Here is a 16,509-nt window from a genome sequence, read left to right as displayed (position 1 = left end):
TTAATGTTTTCAAAACCCCCTACGCATTTCTCTAGCTGTAGACATGTATGAAAGTAGTTTTTTTTTTTTTTTTTTCGCACCAGTTCCACTGCGTTCCGCAGAATTCAACGTGTCTCGCGAAAATGACTCCAGTGTCACCATTTTTTATTATTATACTTAAATACATGCCTAATAAATTCCTCAAACATTACTGTTTTATTACCCTCCCTTCCGTACAAAAACAAAAGCGATTTTCTTTTTCACTTTTCCATCGGTGTTACCCCTTAATGCGCATGCGCCTCGATCGTAGAGCATTTGTTTGCCAGGGTGACCAACGGTCATGAACGTAATCATGAAAAAACTTTGACAGTTTTTTCGAATATTTCAAGTTAAAAACATCGCGGCAAACCGTAGTTTAAATTTACGACAGTTGGTTGCCCTGGCAAACAACTGCTCCCGGATCGTAGCGCGTGCGCGTTCAACTCTTTTTATCACTTTCTACATTTAATTAATTTATAGCAAAACGACGGACCATTCCGTCGTTAGATAATCACGCCGTACAGGCAGCGACGGAATCACGAACCAAAGTGAGTCTGAATTAAGGGATGAGCGCGTTATATCGGCACAACACGGGAAGCCAGGAGATTACTTAGAGGCGTATGACGCGGTGTGTTACAGAGGGACCAACCTTCGACGTGCCAATATCAAACGTGACGGTCCCGGTGGGGCGGGAAGCTGTGCTTGCTTGCGTCGTCGGGAACCTTTCCACCTACAAGGTAAGCTCTCTTCGATCCGTTCCCCTCTACCACCCACCCACCCCCCCCCCCCCCCCCTCCCTCCGACCCTCTCTCTCCATCTCTATTCCCTCTATCCGTCTATCCATCTCTTCGTTAGTGCATAACGTGTATCAACCTACCGCTTTCCGCTTCCCGCTTCCCGTCCCTCGATTCGAGATTCAATCATCCCCGAAAGCCCGGAAATCGCTTTCAGCTTTTGACTCTGTTCTCTCTTCTCGGTTTCTTCACCTCGCAGCTTCTGTTCTCCAGATTTTTCTTCCACATTATTTCACCGGATAGAAAACTGATCGAGCTTCAGTATCGAATTTCAAAGAATTTTTCACCAAATGTAACAATTATTATCAGGTCCTTTTACTCCGTGAAAATTGTTACTGTATTAACGCGAAATTAAAACCTGTTGAAATTCAAACTTTTTTTTACTCAACAAGGCATTGAGCAGGTTTTTCCACCCGAGGACAATGTTTGCCAACAACGTAAGATTGATATCCGTTCAACTTCAGAGAACTTTTCACTCGACGTAACGATTTTTGGCAAGCTATTTTGTCCCATTAAAACCCCGCCGAATGTAACGTGAAGTGAAAAGCTGCCGAGTTCTCCAAAAAATTACACAAGATGTTTGAAAAACGTTAGCGAAAATAGCTGACGTAATTACTAGCGATTTAAAATTAAAAAAAAAAAACAGGTAAATCCAGAATTTTATATCCTTCGGTTATTCTGATTCGATTTTGGCTAATTAGCCTGGCTGTTCGGTAATTAGCGCAGGACTGGTGATAATTAGGCACGATAACGGAGGGAAGCCCTTAAGGAGACGATAACGAGGGTGCGGTAGGTCATACGTCGGGTATCCCCGAGTGTTCGCTGCGTGAAAGCAATTGGTATAACGTATATTCTTGTTGCACGTTTCAGGGCCATTACATGTGAGTAACATGCCGAATGTACGTATGTACGTATGTAGATGCTTGTGGGTGGTGTGTTAATAATAGCTCGCACGTGTGAATTTGCGAATTTGTGTACGATGTGTGCGTCTGGTTATAACCCCTTTAAAACGCGTTACATGGCAAAACGGTTACTTTCACCCTCTTGCATTAATAATATTCAGGTTCCTTAGCGAGAAGGGGAGAATCAGATTTTTTTCATAGCTGTACTAGAAATTTCTGGTTAAGTTAGTATCATCGCCATTATAATGGTTCAAATGTTGTTCGAGTTGGAAGAAAATTTGGTACAAGTATACACTGAGAGAAATTTTTAGTTCCGGATACCGCTCAGTCCTTAACTATTTTCATTTCTTATCACAATCGAAAAATATAGTTCTAGGTAGAAAGTGAAAATTAGTTTTCCAGCTGTTACGAGAAAGTCTGGTATCCGTTACCATTCTTTCTCATTACGACCACTGCTACTATATTTTCTTGCAACTGCTGCGAAAATTTAATGCTTGTGCAACGATAAATTGACGTTAAAGCCTTGTTCAACTAAAAAAGTAGAGTAAACCTCAGAAACTGATTTTGCGTTGCAATTACCAAAAAAGGATCGACGATAGCGCAAAATGGTTTCGTGTACCTCATTTTTCGTAAATCCAACAATAATCAAATAGTTTTTTAACGATACCTATTTTATTGAATTTTTCTAGTTACTGTAACAAATGAAATTTTTCTTCGTCTGACTATTCGGTGTTATTACAGTTCGTAATACTACATTAATTTTTCTGATTACTGTAACGTTGAATGTGATTATTGAGTTTCATACGTTTTTTCATTCAAATAAGCCCTCAAAATTGCTATTTATCGCAATACTTAGAAGAAAATATAGTACGAGTGACACTTAAAAAAAAATAGCAGCGAATAGGTTAGAACTGCATAACTAATTTACATTGTTTTTCCAGAAGCATAAAAGTTCTTCGTTTGTGGCGAAAACATAAAAGTCGTTGAACGAGCCGGTAAAATAGTTTATTTCGTGATAGTTTTCATAACTAGGAAAAGGGAAGTCTGCCGGTTTGTCCAAAAAACTTTGGCGATGATCTCGACAACGGCGAGATGAAAAATCTGAAACTGACAGGATTTGGTAACCGAATGAAAAGGTATTGAAAGAAAATTTGAGAAAATATATATACATGTATATATATATTTTTTCAAATAAATAAACTCGGAAAAATATAATCATACATTTAGAAACAAGTTTCAAATTTTTTCATCGAGCCGTTTACTGAAATCATAATTGGAGTTTGTCGAACAAACCGAAAGACAGACCGACATTTCTCCGAAACCCTGTTTTTCGGATTCTGTAGGTTTGTAAACGTAAAGATTCGATGAAATTCGAAAAAGTGATCTACGACCGAAACCAATACTTTTCTTATATCGCCAAAGGTGATGAAAAGTAAAAACGGGGGGGAAAAGAAGGGAGAAAAGGAGGAGAGCTGGGTGCTGGAATCGCGCGTAAACATATTTTATTACATTATTACATCTTCGCGGGAATTGAAAAATGTTATGGCCCTGGAGGAGTAACGGCGAAGAAGCTTTAAGAAAATGCGGCCTTAGTGAGCGAAGCTGGTGAGGGGAAAAAAAGGGGAACCAGAGGTATGTATAAAGAGAAATTCCGAGGACGGAGATGAACCTGCCTGGATCGTGCCTGAGCTGGATCTTTCGGGGTGATAAGACTAATTAAAATTACCTGAACGCCAGGTTAGCCTGCAATGTATTAAGTGTATATGTACCCATATACATATATACATATTATATGCATATAATACACGTATACATTGAGCAGATGTCAGGTGGGGCTTTTTTACCCTGTCGTTCTTTTTTCTCTCCTTTCCTTTTTCACTCGACGTATTTTGATAGCTTGCGCAACGGCCCATTTTTTCTTTTACCAACGAATTAGAAATTCACCCTCTGGTTTCAGCCGAGCTTCTGACTCAAAGAGGGGAAAAAAAAAAATAAAGAAAGATAGTTATTCCTTACGCCCTCACTTTATCCAAATCGCTAATTTTCCTTCGTCGTGGGATTAATTATTCGGAAAATTATGGTTACATAAACTTTTATGCTACTGCGTGTGTGTATGTGTGTGTGTGTACACATACATATATGTATAAGTACGATAATTATTGGGTACAGATTATGTGTACATTATAAAAATATTTCCATGAAGCGTAAAAGGAATACGAGTCAAAATTTATACGAATTGATTTTGATTGGGTAAAAAAATTGTAGAAGAAAAAGACGAAGAGGAAGCCAGAAGTCTCCATTCAAAATTCGAAAGATACGAAATGAAAAAATTATGTTACTTTGTCACTTATTGAGGTTAGTGAAAAAATTTAAGAAGACAATAAATAAGACTACATACCTAAACTTCAAGAATTGGTTAGAATTTCAGGAATAAATTAGTAACGGTGATTTGAGTTTGTGCGAACGAAGATAAACGAACCGATGGAGAAGAAAAGAATAAAAATTACGATCTCCCAACGCGAGAATCTCTTGAGAATCTGAAAATTCCAGTAAACACAAAATGAAAAACGAAACAGATGGTAAGAAAATAGTATAACTAAACGTATAAAAAAATCTGAAAAGTTTGAGTTACCAAATAAAGGTGCGAAACAACAAATCAGGCTTCAGATATTAGATATTATTATGTATATTGAAAATCGGATATTAACAATAGGGACTGTAACACTCAGATACATAAAAAAAAAAAATTTTGAAATTGGAAGAAATAAATAAAACAATCAAAATCGCGTGTGTGACGTTTGCAAGGAAATAAGAATCGGGTACGTTTCTTGGGGTGGTTTGAGTTAGCAATCAAAGGATCTGAGATCGAAGGGCGGGGAAAAAAGTGGGAAAAATTGTGAAACAAAAACGCGGACTTCCGAGTCTCGGCAAATTTATTTCCCGGCATTCTCGTTCCGCGCCGTTATGACCGGAAGGCAGGTTCGGTACCGAACTGCGGGATCTTCGAAGACCCGAAGCGACTGGGGATGAGCCGAACAGCCGGTGCGAGGCGCGTATAGCTTACCTTAAGTGCGTCGGCTTAAGCCGAGCCGATGTTTGTACGTATAGGAAGAAAGCGCGGCGGCGTCGCGACGCCAGCCTCGAAAGCTCGCCTTTAGAGAAACTCGATCCCGAGGAAAAGACGGAACCCGGATTTCCCGCACCTCGGGTACGGAGGAGAAATTACCTACCCCGCGGCACTTCCGGTGAAAGTTATGGGCCATTTTCACCGACGCGTTGAAGCAGGAGTCTATTTTCGATCCTTACATTAACGCATCTTCCGGCTATCTCGATTCCGAATTCGGTTATTAACTTGATTTAAGTAACCATTTTTGTTCGTTTCATAAAATTTTTCAACCTCGGATCAGCGAATGACAGTAATGATAAAAAATAAATCTAAATACTCCCAGATTTTTTGTGAATGATGTTGCGTTTCAGCTGGCAAATTTAGCTCTTGATAATTTGAATTTGCGCAAGTTGTTGCTATTTTTTGTATTTATGCTCATTATTCCAAAAGTCAATTGCAGTTTCGGGAAATCGTTCAATCTATTGGTGGTAATTTTTTTCTTCAGCCAAATGATTAGAAAATAATATGTGAATTGGAAAAAGGCACAGAAAAATATCAGTAATTGTAAGTATTGAATATTTGAAGAGATTTTTGAAAATTGAGATTAAATTTTAGCTGCGTAATTGTCTTGATATCGAATTTTAGTAAATTGTTTTTTTTTCTTACCGTCGAGAAAATTCAGTTGCATTTCAGCAAAATTATTGTTTTATCATGTAGACTTTCGTTTCTCTATTTTTTTTTTTTTTTTTGTTTCAACCAAGCTCTCAAAAAATTATATAATTAAATTCGAAGGGAGCTAAGAAACAGAAGTTGATAAATATCGAAATGAAAATGAATTTTCGTAGACGGCAGGCATAAAAAAAACGAGATAATCAAAGGAATCCCTCAAAGATCAATTAACAGAAATATGAAGATGAAAAAGTTTCGAAATGCTTTATTAATCAACTTCTATAATGACTACAATATAACGACAGCAACTACTTAATAAAAATAGAAACTGGAAAAAGAGAATAAAGCAAGGAGAAAAAATGTGAAAACAATCCACCTTCCAGAGAGAGAAAATTAAATAAAATTCTTCTTCTTGTTTTTGTAACGAATTTGATATTGCCATATTTCTTTACGGAGCTCATGTGATTAAAAATAAAGAATGAAAAAAGTAAAGAAATAATTTGTGTACGCATAAACTCTGATATAAATTCAATAACCCGGGAGGAATGAAAAATAAAATCGCCAAATTCCAATAATAACTCGAAACGAAAGAGGGGGGAAAAAAAAAACAAAAATGCCGTCAAGAATGTAAAAAATTGCGCGTCTTGGCGAGTGGAAAAAATGGCTCTACGCGGCATGCAGAAAGCGAGAGAGACAGAGAGAGAGAGAGAGAGAGAGAGTGATAGAGAAGGGGTGGAGAAATTTACTTCGAAAAATACGAGTGAGAAGAGAGACGAAAGGGGGAAAAACTCGGAGTTACCGCACGAGTAAGAAAAAGCAGAAAAAAGGGATAATAGTAGCGGGGAAAAAAAATCGTTGAAGACGCGCGCATTGCTGATTCCGTGAAGGAATTCGCCGTTTTGCTGTCGGATATTCCTCTCGAGAATCCGGAAAACTCGTTCCTTTAAATTACTCGCAGTTTCTGCAGAGCTAACTCTATATATATATATTTATACATGTGCAATTTATATATGTGACACAGGTTATGTGAATTTCTAATTTGCAACAAGGTCCGTGCTATAATTATTTCCTTTTTGGACACTGATTATCGTCATCATCATCATTGATATTATTATTATTATTATTATTATCATCATCATAATGACTATTTTTTTCTCCAATTTGCAACTACATATAATATACAGATAGTATATAATATTGTCAAGAAAAATATTATTAATTGTTTGGCCGAATCTTATCACCCCCCAGGATTTTATAAGACTGAAATAGAAAAAAGAAAACTCTTTTCCACTATAGACATTCGAGGGAGTTTGGTTTGTGAAAAAATAAAATTGAAGTTCTTACAATATTTATTATATCATGGGAGAGCCGAAAATTCGGCTGAAAAGCGGCCTAACGAATGTATTATGCAATTATTATTCAGGGAAGGAGGGCTGTTTGAATTATAATAATGAAATTGAAAGATGAAAAGTGATACTTACGGTACTGAGAATGAATGCAATTTAGTAATATCAATTTAAATATATAATACATTATATACGTATCGGAAGGGTTGTTGGAATTGAATAGATTTATAATTTTTGTTCAGACTGTATAATATATATAATATATATATATACACGGTCTGAACAAAACTGGGACTAAATAAATAAAATGGGGTAAATAATTGAACATCAAAAACAGTTAACCGTCTGTGAAAAACTCTGTGTGAAATGAATTTTTCAAGATATTAAATAAAAAAAAAAAATCCTGCGAGTCGAACCGTTGTGCTGTAAATTCGTCGTCGCTCACTCAAAGCTTTCATATTTCATTTATTTCTTATTTTTTTTTTCAAATTCTCAGTATTCTTGATTCTTTTAAGCGGACTGCAGGCGCGAGTTTAAGTCGCATGCAAATTTCTTCATTGTTTTATTTGTATAAGTATACGTGCCGGAGTCGAAGAAGGGGGACGTTTTGCGTGGGACAAAGGCCTTGAGAGCAGTAATTTAACTTTCCACTAATTCTTCTTCGCGATACCCTAAAACTGCTCCGCGTATTGCTGGCTACAGGTTCGAGGAATTAGTGACTCGAAATACGGGGATTAGGCAAAGCGGTATTGAAATTTTAATCAAGAGGCCAGCTTCCCGTATCTCCGATCCACCGTATTTACTTCACCCTGCAAATATACACGTAACACTATTCCGACTCGGCGACAGTTTCAACAGCGTTTAACGGTATTTGGAAACAATCGTTCGAACATGGAATAATCCGCACGTTCAATTGAATAAACTGCAAGAAGAATATTCCTCAAATTGCTTGAACACGATATTCTTACAACAATTACAAGAAATAATTCACATTTCATTTGCACTCAAAGAACGGTTGTTGGACGTTTTTTTTTCTCGTTTTCCTTCACAGATACAAAGCTTAACTCATCTTATGATGTTATTACTGAGAGGGATATTCTTCGAAACGCCCGACGACGAGATTTTCATCAATTTCCCAAAATTATTTACATTTATCCGCAGCAGTCGAAGAATAATTTCTAATTCATTCGCCTTCTTCTCTTATTGAGAGAAATGTCCTTCAAGGCACGTGAAAGTGAGATTCTTATAAATTTCAAAAAAAAATATTTACATTTAATTGCACTCCAAAAATAATTTCTTATTTACATTTTTTCGCTCTCTCGTTCTCTCTTTTACTACCAGTTATTAGCCCAAAGCTACGCGTATTTTATGATATTGTTGTTGAGAAAAAAATCTTCTTCGAATAGCCTAAGAACGAAATTCTCATCAATTTTTACAAAATTGTTTACACTTATTCGCAGTAGTCAAATAATAATTGCGTTTTTTCTTAGTTATTCTCTCTCAAATTTCACTCATTTTACGACGTTATTGAAAGAAACGTTTCTTGAACCACCTGAAATTGAGATTTTTAGCAATTTCGCTAAATAATTTAGATTCCTTTGGACCCGACGATACAAATTTACCTTCTCATTATTACTTTTTTTTTTTTTGCTCCTAGCGTCACTCGTTTCATGCAATTGCTTTGCATGAAAATAAAATAATAATCAATGCTAAAAAAAAAAAAAAAAACAAAATGAAGTTCAATTTTTACCAGGCAGAATCAAATTGGAATATAAAATTTTTCTGAATATCGTAGAATTTTTTCATCTCTTTTTCCTCATTTCCGTATAAAAAAAATGTCTATTTTGCATAAAATGCGCCTAAATCGACTTGATTTTTTTTTCCGTACTCCTTTTACAGCTGATAGAGTTAGTTCATTACGCGATTCCGAACTTTCGGAGCTTTTAGTAATCCCAAAGTTGCTCTCGCCTGGCGGTTCACGCAAAGCTGGTTTCGAAACGGGATTCAAACCGCATATTCGCGAAGGTTACACATTCAACCGCTGTATATAAACATGCAAAATAATATATGCAATGTAAACATTGAGCGAATATGTGCACGAATGCAAATATTGAATGTGTAAAATTTTTCCACCGGAATATCCGGGCGAACTTTAAACTTTTTACACACTCGTTGGATGAAACATTCTATTCAGCAACGCGATCCGTGTCCGCTCGATTTTCCGGCAAACATTATTGCATTCACTGTCCCCACTTCATTGGAAATTTCGAATCGATGGTCGAGCTTGGCATCACGGTATTTATTTCAACGAGAGCAGCGAAAATTTCTTTGATAATACGGAAACAGATAAGACTGGATTTTTGTAGGCGAAAGCTCAATCATCGATGCTGCATTTTAGAGAGTTGAAGGTTTTGTTTTTTTCAAATCTCGTGGATTCGTGCAATTTTATTCACCTAATTCGTAATAAATTATTGAAACGGATTGTCATTCTTTTTTGTCGATCAAATTGGTATTATAAAAGTATCAAGTTTTCATCGATCAACCTTCTTAATTTCAATCTTTGAATTTGCAACTTTTTACAGCTGAATATAACGTACCAATTTGTACAAACCAAATTAAACAAGTAAAAATTTGATGAATAACTGGTAAACAGTAAAGAAAATCGATTAAACGAGACACGTGACGCAATGGAGTAAAAAATGAACATTTATTAAAATGAACATTTATTGAAATGAAAAAGAATTTCGCGAAGCAGACCCTTCAATTTTCGTTACACTAAATGTACCTAATAATTGGAATCTCTTTTCGTTAAGGTTATTTATAATTTCTGGAAAGTTTGCTTCAACGTTAAATTCATTTCCTTTCTTTTCGAAAAGTTTGTTGTTTTTACTGTCAATTTGAGAAAAAATAAATGAATAAATAACATCCATATTGTAACTGAAAAAAGAAACAAAAAATAAATCTCCTCCTGTTGTCGCGTTCTGAGAGAAAAACATCGAAAGACGTTTTCGAGTCGATAAAAAATGTGAAATGTTACATAAATGGGTCATCGATATAACGCAAGCTGAAAAAACAGAAAACAAAGCTAACTGTATCTTGAATATTCTTTTCTTCTAAAAAAGCAATATTAACGCATATTCTAGTCGATACAAAATACGAAATATTACAAAAACAAGCCATCAATATAAATCAAGCTCAAGAAACATAAAACAAAAAAAAAGAGTTACAAGCGTCCAAATACTTTGTTTCTGAAAAAAAAGAACTAATACAAACGCAATTTCAAGTCGATATATACATATTACACATAGTAAAAATATACTGTAAATAGACAGGCACAAGGAATTTGGAAAAAAAACGTGTTTTTCTAAATCCAGTGTTACAGGTGCAAGAAATCCCGGCGTGTTTGCGTACCTTAAATATATTTTGTACAAAGAAAAACGGAAAAGGGTGGACATGGCTTTTGTTAATCGTAAACCGAGGGTTGGCTGACGGAAAGAATAAAAAAGATGGGCGAGTAAGGAGGGAGAGGAGCCGAGAGATCCGTCTGCGGATTCTTCGAGCTCTATTTTACTCCGAATTTAAAAAAAAAAAAATAAGAAACTCAGAGGCCTTGAGCGCTCCGAGACTCGAATCGCTTTGAAAGACAGCTTTTCCTATCTGTCCCACATGGAAACGCATTTATATATACGTCGTCGATCCGCCGCAGCAACGGGCGCCTTTCACGCTACGTCGACGTCGGGACGCCTCCGTCTGAACTGACGGGACTTTACTCGTCTCTCTCTCTCTCTCTCTCTCAGCCTCTCCTTATTTATTCCCGGCGCAGAAATATTCCGATTATTCAAAAATGTTCGATCAAAACCCAATTTGAACGTAAAAATTTCGCATGTTTGCCAAAAATTTCACCATTTTCAAAACTTCTTTTAAATCTAGTCAGCAGTTTTTCTCTCGCTGAAACATTTTGCGAACGTAATTTGAAACAATTTGAAACAATTTCGTCTGTATTTGCAAAGATAGAAGTATCGATAAATTTGCGATCAGTTATTTTTCTGTATTCCTACAACAATTGTAATGAATTTATAGGTTTGTTGAAAGTCGTATCATATTGTATTGTTTTTTTTTTTTTTGTTACCAGGCGCTCGGTGAAAACCTCGACTCAACAAAACGCGAAACATACGTACATAACAAAAAAAAATAAATAACCGAAATATCGCCAAACAAAATGATAAAAGTATGAAGAGGGGTGAAAAATGTGAGAGAAAAATTGAATGAACGGTGAAGCGTAAATTTTTTTATCTTCCTTGGACGTTAAACCTGGGGAAATTACGACGAGGCGTGATAGCTGCTGACTGCGTTAGTTGCACGTGATAGTTTATCGTTTAGTTTATACGAAAAAATTTAAGGGGTGGAATTTAGAATACCGTGAGAATGAATTAACAAAAACCGTGAAAAAAATTTTTACGTTTATTATGTCAGCAGAATGAGAAAACAAACATTTCGATTTGAAATTATTGTCATTAAACATTCTTGGTTACATTATTCATACTTGTATCACGCTACTTCGATGATAGCTAATGAAAAAAAAAAAAAAATTTTTTTTGGACTAAAGAACGAACAAATAAGATTTTAAAAAAATTATTGAAAATTATAATTTAAGCTAGTAAACGAAAACAAATCAGTCAAAAATATTTTTGGAAATAAATCACAATTTCTTTGATTCGCATAATGAATTTTGTATAAATCAATCCAAACATTTTCGATCGAACCGAAAGTCGTTCGCCTATTTCTGTATCAGCTTTGATTCCCTCAAAATTCCGAGCTGGCTGGTGAAAAAAAAATTACCCACAAATATTTTTGGAAACGGATTAAAATTCCTTCCACGTGTAGAATGAATTGTATCTATGTCGAATTAATGCGAAGATTTTTGATCGAAACGAGACACGCAGATTCGTTAATCAGGCAATTTTCGACAACGCGGACGAGGGTTGGAACGGTATTCAATGTACCGCAATTTTGAATATTATTCTGCAACCGCAACGCATACCGACGATATAATATGCAGACACTATAAAATCGCAACGCGAGTCGCAGGATGTAGGTATGCATAAAAATTCCCGCCAGTCTTTTGACTTTGAACTTTATGTACGTTGTAATATACGAGCATTATTTCGTGCAGCTCGGGGCGCGTGACATGCACAAGAATATTATTACGAACGACGCAAACGCTGCGGAATAACACGTTGTATAATATATACGTGCGCACGTTGTACAGGGTGTTAGAATTCTAAAAAAGCGAATTTGGAGAAACAATTCATAAATATCTTCAATTTATTTTTCATATGACTGCTTATCATTTAGAAAGAAACAAGCAAATCTCAATTCTGAATTTAATGCTTTTTCCACTTTATCTATAACTTAATTACTGCTGCTCTTGTTGTTTGTTTCGTCCTATTTTATGTATACTATTTTTGTTTGAAAATTGGAATTCTAATACCGGTCTTTTCTAATTTCTACTATTTTCTTCACTCGTGATATTTCCCTTTGAAAAATATTTGACAAACTGTCGTTTGTCCGACGTAATTTTCATACACATCCAAAGTATCGATTCGAAACGAAACTGATTCTCACTGTTCTCACGATTCGTCATTGCGACGGAATTGTATACCGAATTAGAATTAATCGTATGAAATAACGTAGATTTAGAAAACGTATTCAAAGTTGGTGAATGAAAGAAGAAAAAAAAAAAAAGAAAAAATAAACAAATAAACAAAAATGAAAGGGACCAAGCCTGCAGACGGTGGCAGGTCTCCCAAGAGAATCAACCCTCCTTGACCACCGACGCTGCGCACAAAATATATAAGAACCCAGGATAAACTTTTGCTAAAAAAAGAAATGGAGAAAATGAATTTTAGTATACAAAACGTATTCTCGACGCAAAATTTCCATGCATGCATAATATATTTAGATGATATTCAAATCTTTCGATTGTCTATATGTATAAATTATATAAAAAATTGGACAAGTTGTATTCACGGGCTCTTTAATATTTTCTCTGCAGATTTTCCCGTTTTTGGTATAATATGACAATACACTTGTTATTATTATATGTTACATCGTACACGTATGTCCGTGTACAAAATATAAGTCGTTTTCTTACTATATATGGTGAAATAAATTTTCTTACTCATATGCTTTCGCTCGGAAGCGAAATAGAAACTGATTGATTTTTGCTCAGTGTGACTTATCGAGAATGGGAAAATTATGCTGGACTGTGAGTGTGTGTGTGTGTGTACACGAATTTCAAGGTGTTGCTCGAAAGACAGAAAGGGAGGGAGAGGGAAAGAGAGAGAGAGAGAGAGAGAGAATGCTTAAAGTTGCAAAATCGATGTGCTAAACGGGTTTAACGGTGTAGGAATAATTAGACTCCTGGCAGAGCGCCGAGCGCAGGACGAAGAAAATTGTGCAACGAGCAGGTATATATGTATGTATATATACATATACATATGTATAGGGAACTAAGAACGCTTGGAAGTGCAGTTGCCTGTTGTAAGCGAGGGATTCTTTGTTACGGGAAGCGAATTGTGTGTATGAAACGTCGGTTTACACCTGAGGAAAAAAAGGGAGAAAGAGAGAAAGAGAGAGAGGATGGGAGGAAAGAAAAAGAAATTTGGCGGAAAAAACGAGAAAGAGAGAAAAGAAACTCGAGAAGTATTCTCGCCACGTTCGAGGAGAGTAAATAAATTTAAAATCGGGGTAAACGGATGTTTCAACACCTGTGCGCTTTACGGAAGTCAAATTCGTAAGCCATTTTTTTTCTATTATTGTTTATTTTCAACCCAAAGACTTTTTGCACGTTTGAAATAATCCCGTTTTGTGTGAGAAGATTATAGATCAATATGAAATGGCATTTAATTACGGAATAAACTTGAATCTTCTACTTTAAACCGTTTTCCGCCTTCTTTTTTACCGTTATTTTTTATTCAAGATTTGTAGCAGGTTTGCAGAAATGAATGTGTAAGCGGGCCGACACAATTTAGTGATTAAATTATGTGTTTGTTCGATATTGTCTGGAAAAATTGAAAATACATTTATGAATAACGCTGAAATTTTCATGAATATCGTGAACATGTATTTTTGGATAAAAATCATCGAAAGTATTATTGTTAATTTGATCAATTTTCCAAAATAATTGTTTATTTGTTCAATTATCGATTCGTTGAAAACATGATAGAGTGTGCAATTTAATAAGCGCAATTAGGTACCTGAAGCGAAACGAGATAATAAACACAAAGAGTGATCAAACAAACAATTAAAAAAAATCAACCAAAAAAATTCGCCTCTCGAATTAAATTCACCGAATCACGGATTCCGCAACGTTTGTCGTAATTGGAAAGAATTTGAATATATTTCCGGTGAATATCGCTGAGTCTCGCGATTGCAAATTGAGGATTTTGCAAAAATTGGAAAACGCATTTTTCACGGTGAAAATAACGGAATACGGATTTTTATTGTTTGGTCATATGAAGTGTCGAATTGTGGAATTTAAAGATAAAAAAAATTAAAATTCGGAAAGAGAAAAAAAGGACAATTTCGCAAAAGTGGAAGAAAAATAGGAAAAAACATGTCGCGGCGATATTGAAACTAGCCGACTGACGCAGCTCAGCGAGATATTTACATTATACATCGGATTGCCGTTTCAGAACTCATGCAGTAAGCGTGTGCAAACACCGTTTGCAGGTTGACAAAAGGTTGTTCAATTTTTATTTCAATCATTGACGTTAACAACACGAATTCGCGATGCTGCGTCCGAATTTTTTCGAGATATTCATATATGTATATGGGGGATTCCACGTCACACCGAACGGAGAAACGAGATTTTTTCCCTGACCACTTTTCATTTTTTCGCTCTTTTACTCACTTGAAGTTCGTATCGAAAGCATCGAATCTGAATTTTTTCAGATTTTCCTGACCAAGCATTTTTTTACCACAGCTAGTCGAAAAATCAGCTTTTCACGATTTCTCATCTTATCAAGTTAACATAGCTTGACATTTAGGTGACATATGGAAAAAGTTTTCATCTTACTTACAAAAGTTTCGCATCTTTCTATAAAACTTCTAGAAATAATTTTGCACAATTTTAGGTGCCCTGTTAAAGTATAGTTTTCATGAAAAATCTTCGAAAACCTTTTGCAACAAAATATTACCCTAATCGAATCGGCTGAAATGTTTACACTGCATGTCTTTTTCAATATCAAAGTTTGTCCGTGAGTTTCGTAGTAGGCGGAAAAGCAGTTCAAAAGTTACAAGTAATAGTTTTCATGGAACTGTGAAATTTCCCATCCATACGTACTATAAATGCGGTGGTATGAACGGTGACAGTTATAGTCGGCATTACGATACCCAAAACATCGTTGAACTCTTACCTTGGATGAATATGCTTCGAAAATATTGTCCGGCAGTAGGGAATTCACATATCATGTCAGGAATCGTGATAAATGATAGACCGAAGTATCACTCCTCAACAACAGTTGACAATCGAGATTATAAACAAGACGCGTAACAATCGAAGATCGCGCTCGAGTGCGCAGCAGCGCCACGCGCAGGGTGAGCAAACTTCTCGCCGCGCCGCGAACTTTGAACGGAATTCTCGCCACTCTGTGAATATTCGTTGATACATCTTCCGAACAACTGCACCATCCGCTATGAAGTTTTCAGAAAACCTTTCGCGTTGAAGAAGGCACGCTGTGTATAAATTGTAGCCCATTCGATCAGAGCAATTTTCAGTTTCGAATAATTTGCGCGCATTTTGTATCAAAACCACACTCAAACGGAGTATGAAAATTCATAAAAAAATACTCTCGAGAAGTTGACGAGAGAACCTAAAATTTTTGTGATGGAACTTTTTCGTATATCGTCCAGGCTTTAAGCGACGTCGGCGTGAAAAATCATAACATTGTTGAAATCAATTTATTGGACGAGTTGTCGTGAAGAACTCATGCGTCCAAAAAATCTGACAAATTCAAAGTTCATCCTTTCAATATGTACTTTGATTGTATGAAAGGGCTATCGGATTAAAATGGGCCCTCACACATATATACGGCATTCCACGTCAAATCAGCATATCACCCACTCCCTTTAATTGAGATAATTTTTTAATATGATGTTATTACTAATCTAAAATGGTCTGGCTTTTCTTTCATATTTTTTCAACCATCAGTGGAGTATAAAAAAGTCAAAAACCAATTTTGAAAACGTCATGTCAAGAAATCTGGCAAAATTCGCACGATTTAAAATGCGATTTTCATGCGCCACTCGATAGTAAAATCTCAGAATATACTATTTTCTTCACACGTTTTTATTTTCTCTACGTGGGAATTGGAGTTTTTATTTTATTGATCGGTCATAAATCTTCCGATTTTTAAACATAGCATTTTCGGAACTAGTTTGTCATTTTTTCGTAAATTTCACTGGTTGTTTAAAAAAATCTGAAACAAATTCCCTTTTGGGTCGGTAACAGCATCATGCTAAAAAAATTACAAAATCGAAAGGAGTGAGGGACATGGGCTGTTGATTTGACATGGAATGCTCCATATACATATTTCGTCACATATCACATTCGCATATCCGTGTATTCAAGTTCCAATATTTTTTGATTTGGCAAAATTGACGTTGAATTT

General features: G+C 35.7%; 1 protein-coding gene and 1 long non-coding RNA gene across 3 annotated transcripts in view; one reads left to right on the top strand and one right to left on the bottom strand.

Moving 5' to 3' along the window:
* Positions 1–16,509, top strand: part of LOC124179945 (lachesin-like) — a 105,354-nt gene that overhangs the window by 65,666 nt on the left and 23,179 nt on the right. For both annotated transcript variants that reach the window (XM_046564830.1, XM_046564829.1), the window contains exon 2: positions 658–755. In XM_046564830.1, coding sequence (XP_046420786.1) covers positions 658–755 — 98 coding nt within the window. The remainder of the gene's footprint in view (positions 1–657; positions 756–16,509) is intronic.
* LOC124179946 overlaps positions 1–16,509 on the bottom strand; it is a 97,169-nt gene that overhangs the window by 65,663 nt on the left and 14,997 nt on the right. The gene's annotated exons all lie outside the window — the stretch shown is intronic.

Source organism: Neodiprion fabricii, chromosome 4 (genome assembly GCF_021155785.1).
Source record: "Neodiprion fabricii isolate iyNeoFabr1 chromosome 4, iyNeoFabr1.1, whole genome shotgun sequence".
NCBI lineage: Eukaryota > Metazoa > Arthropoda > Insecta > Hymenoptera > Diprionidae > Neodiprion > Neodiprion fabricii.
The sequence above is the reverse complement of the archived record's forward strand: the minus strand, read 5'-3'. Positions and strand labels throughout refer to the sequence as shown.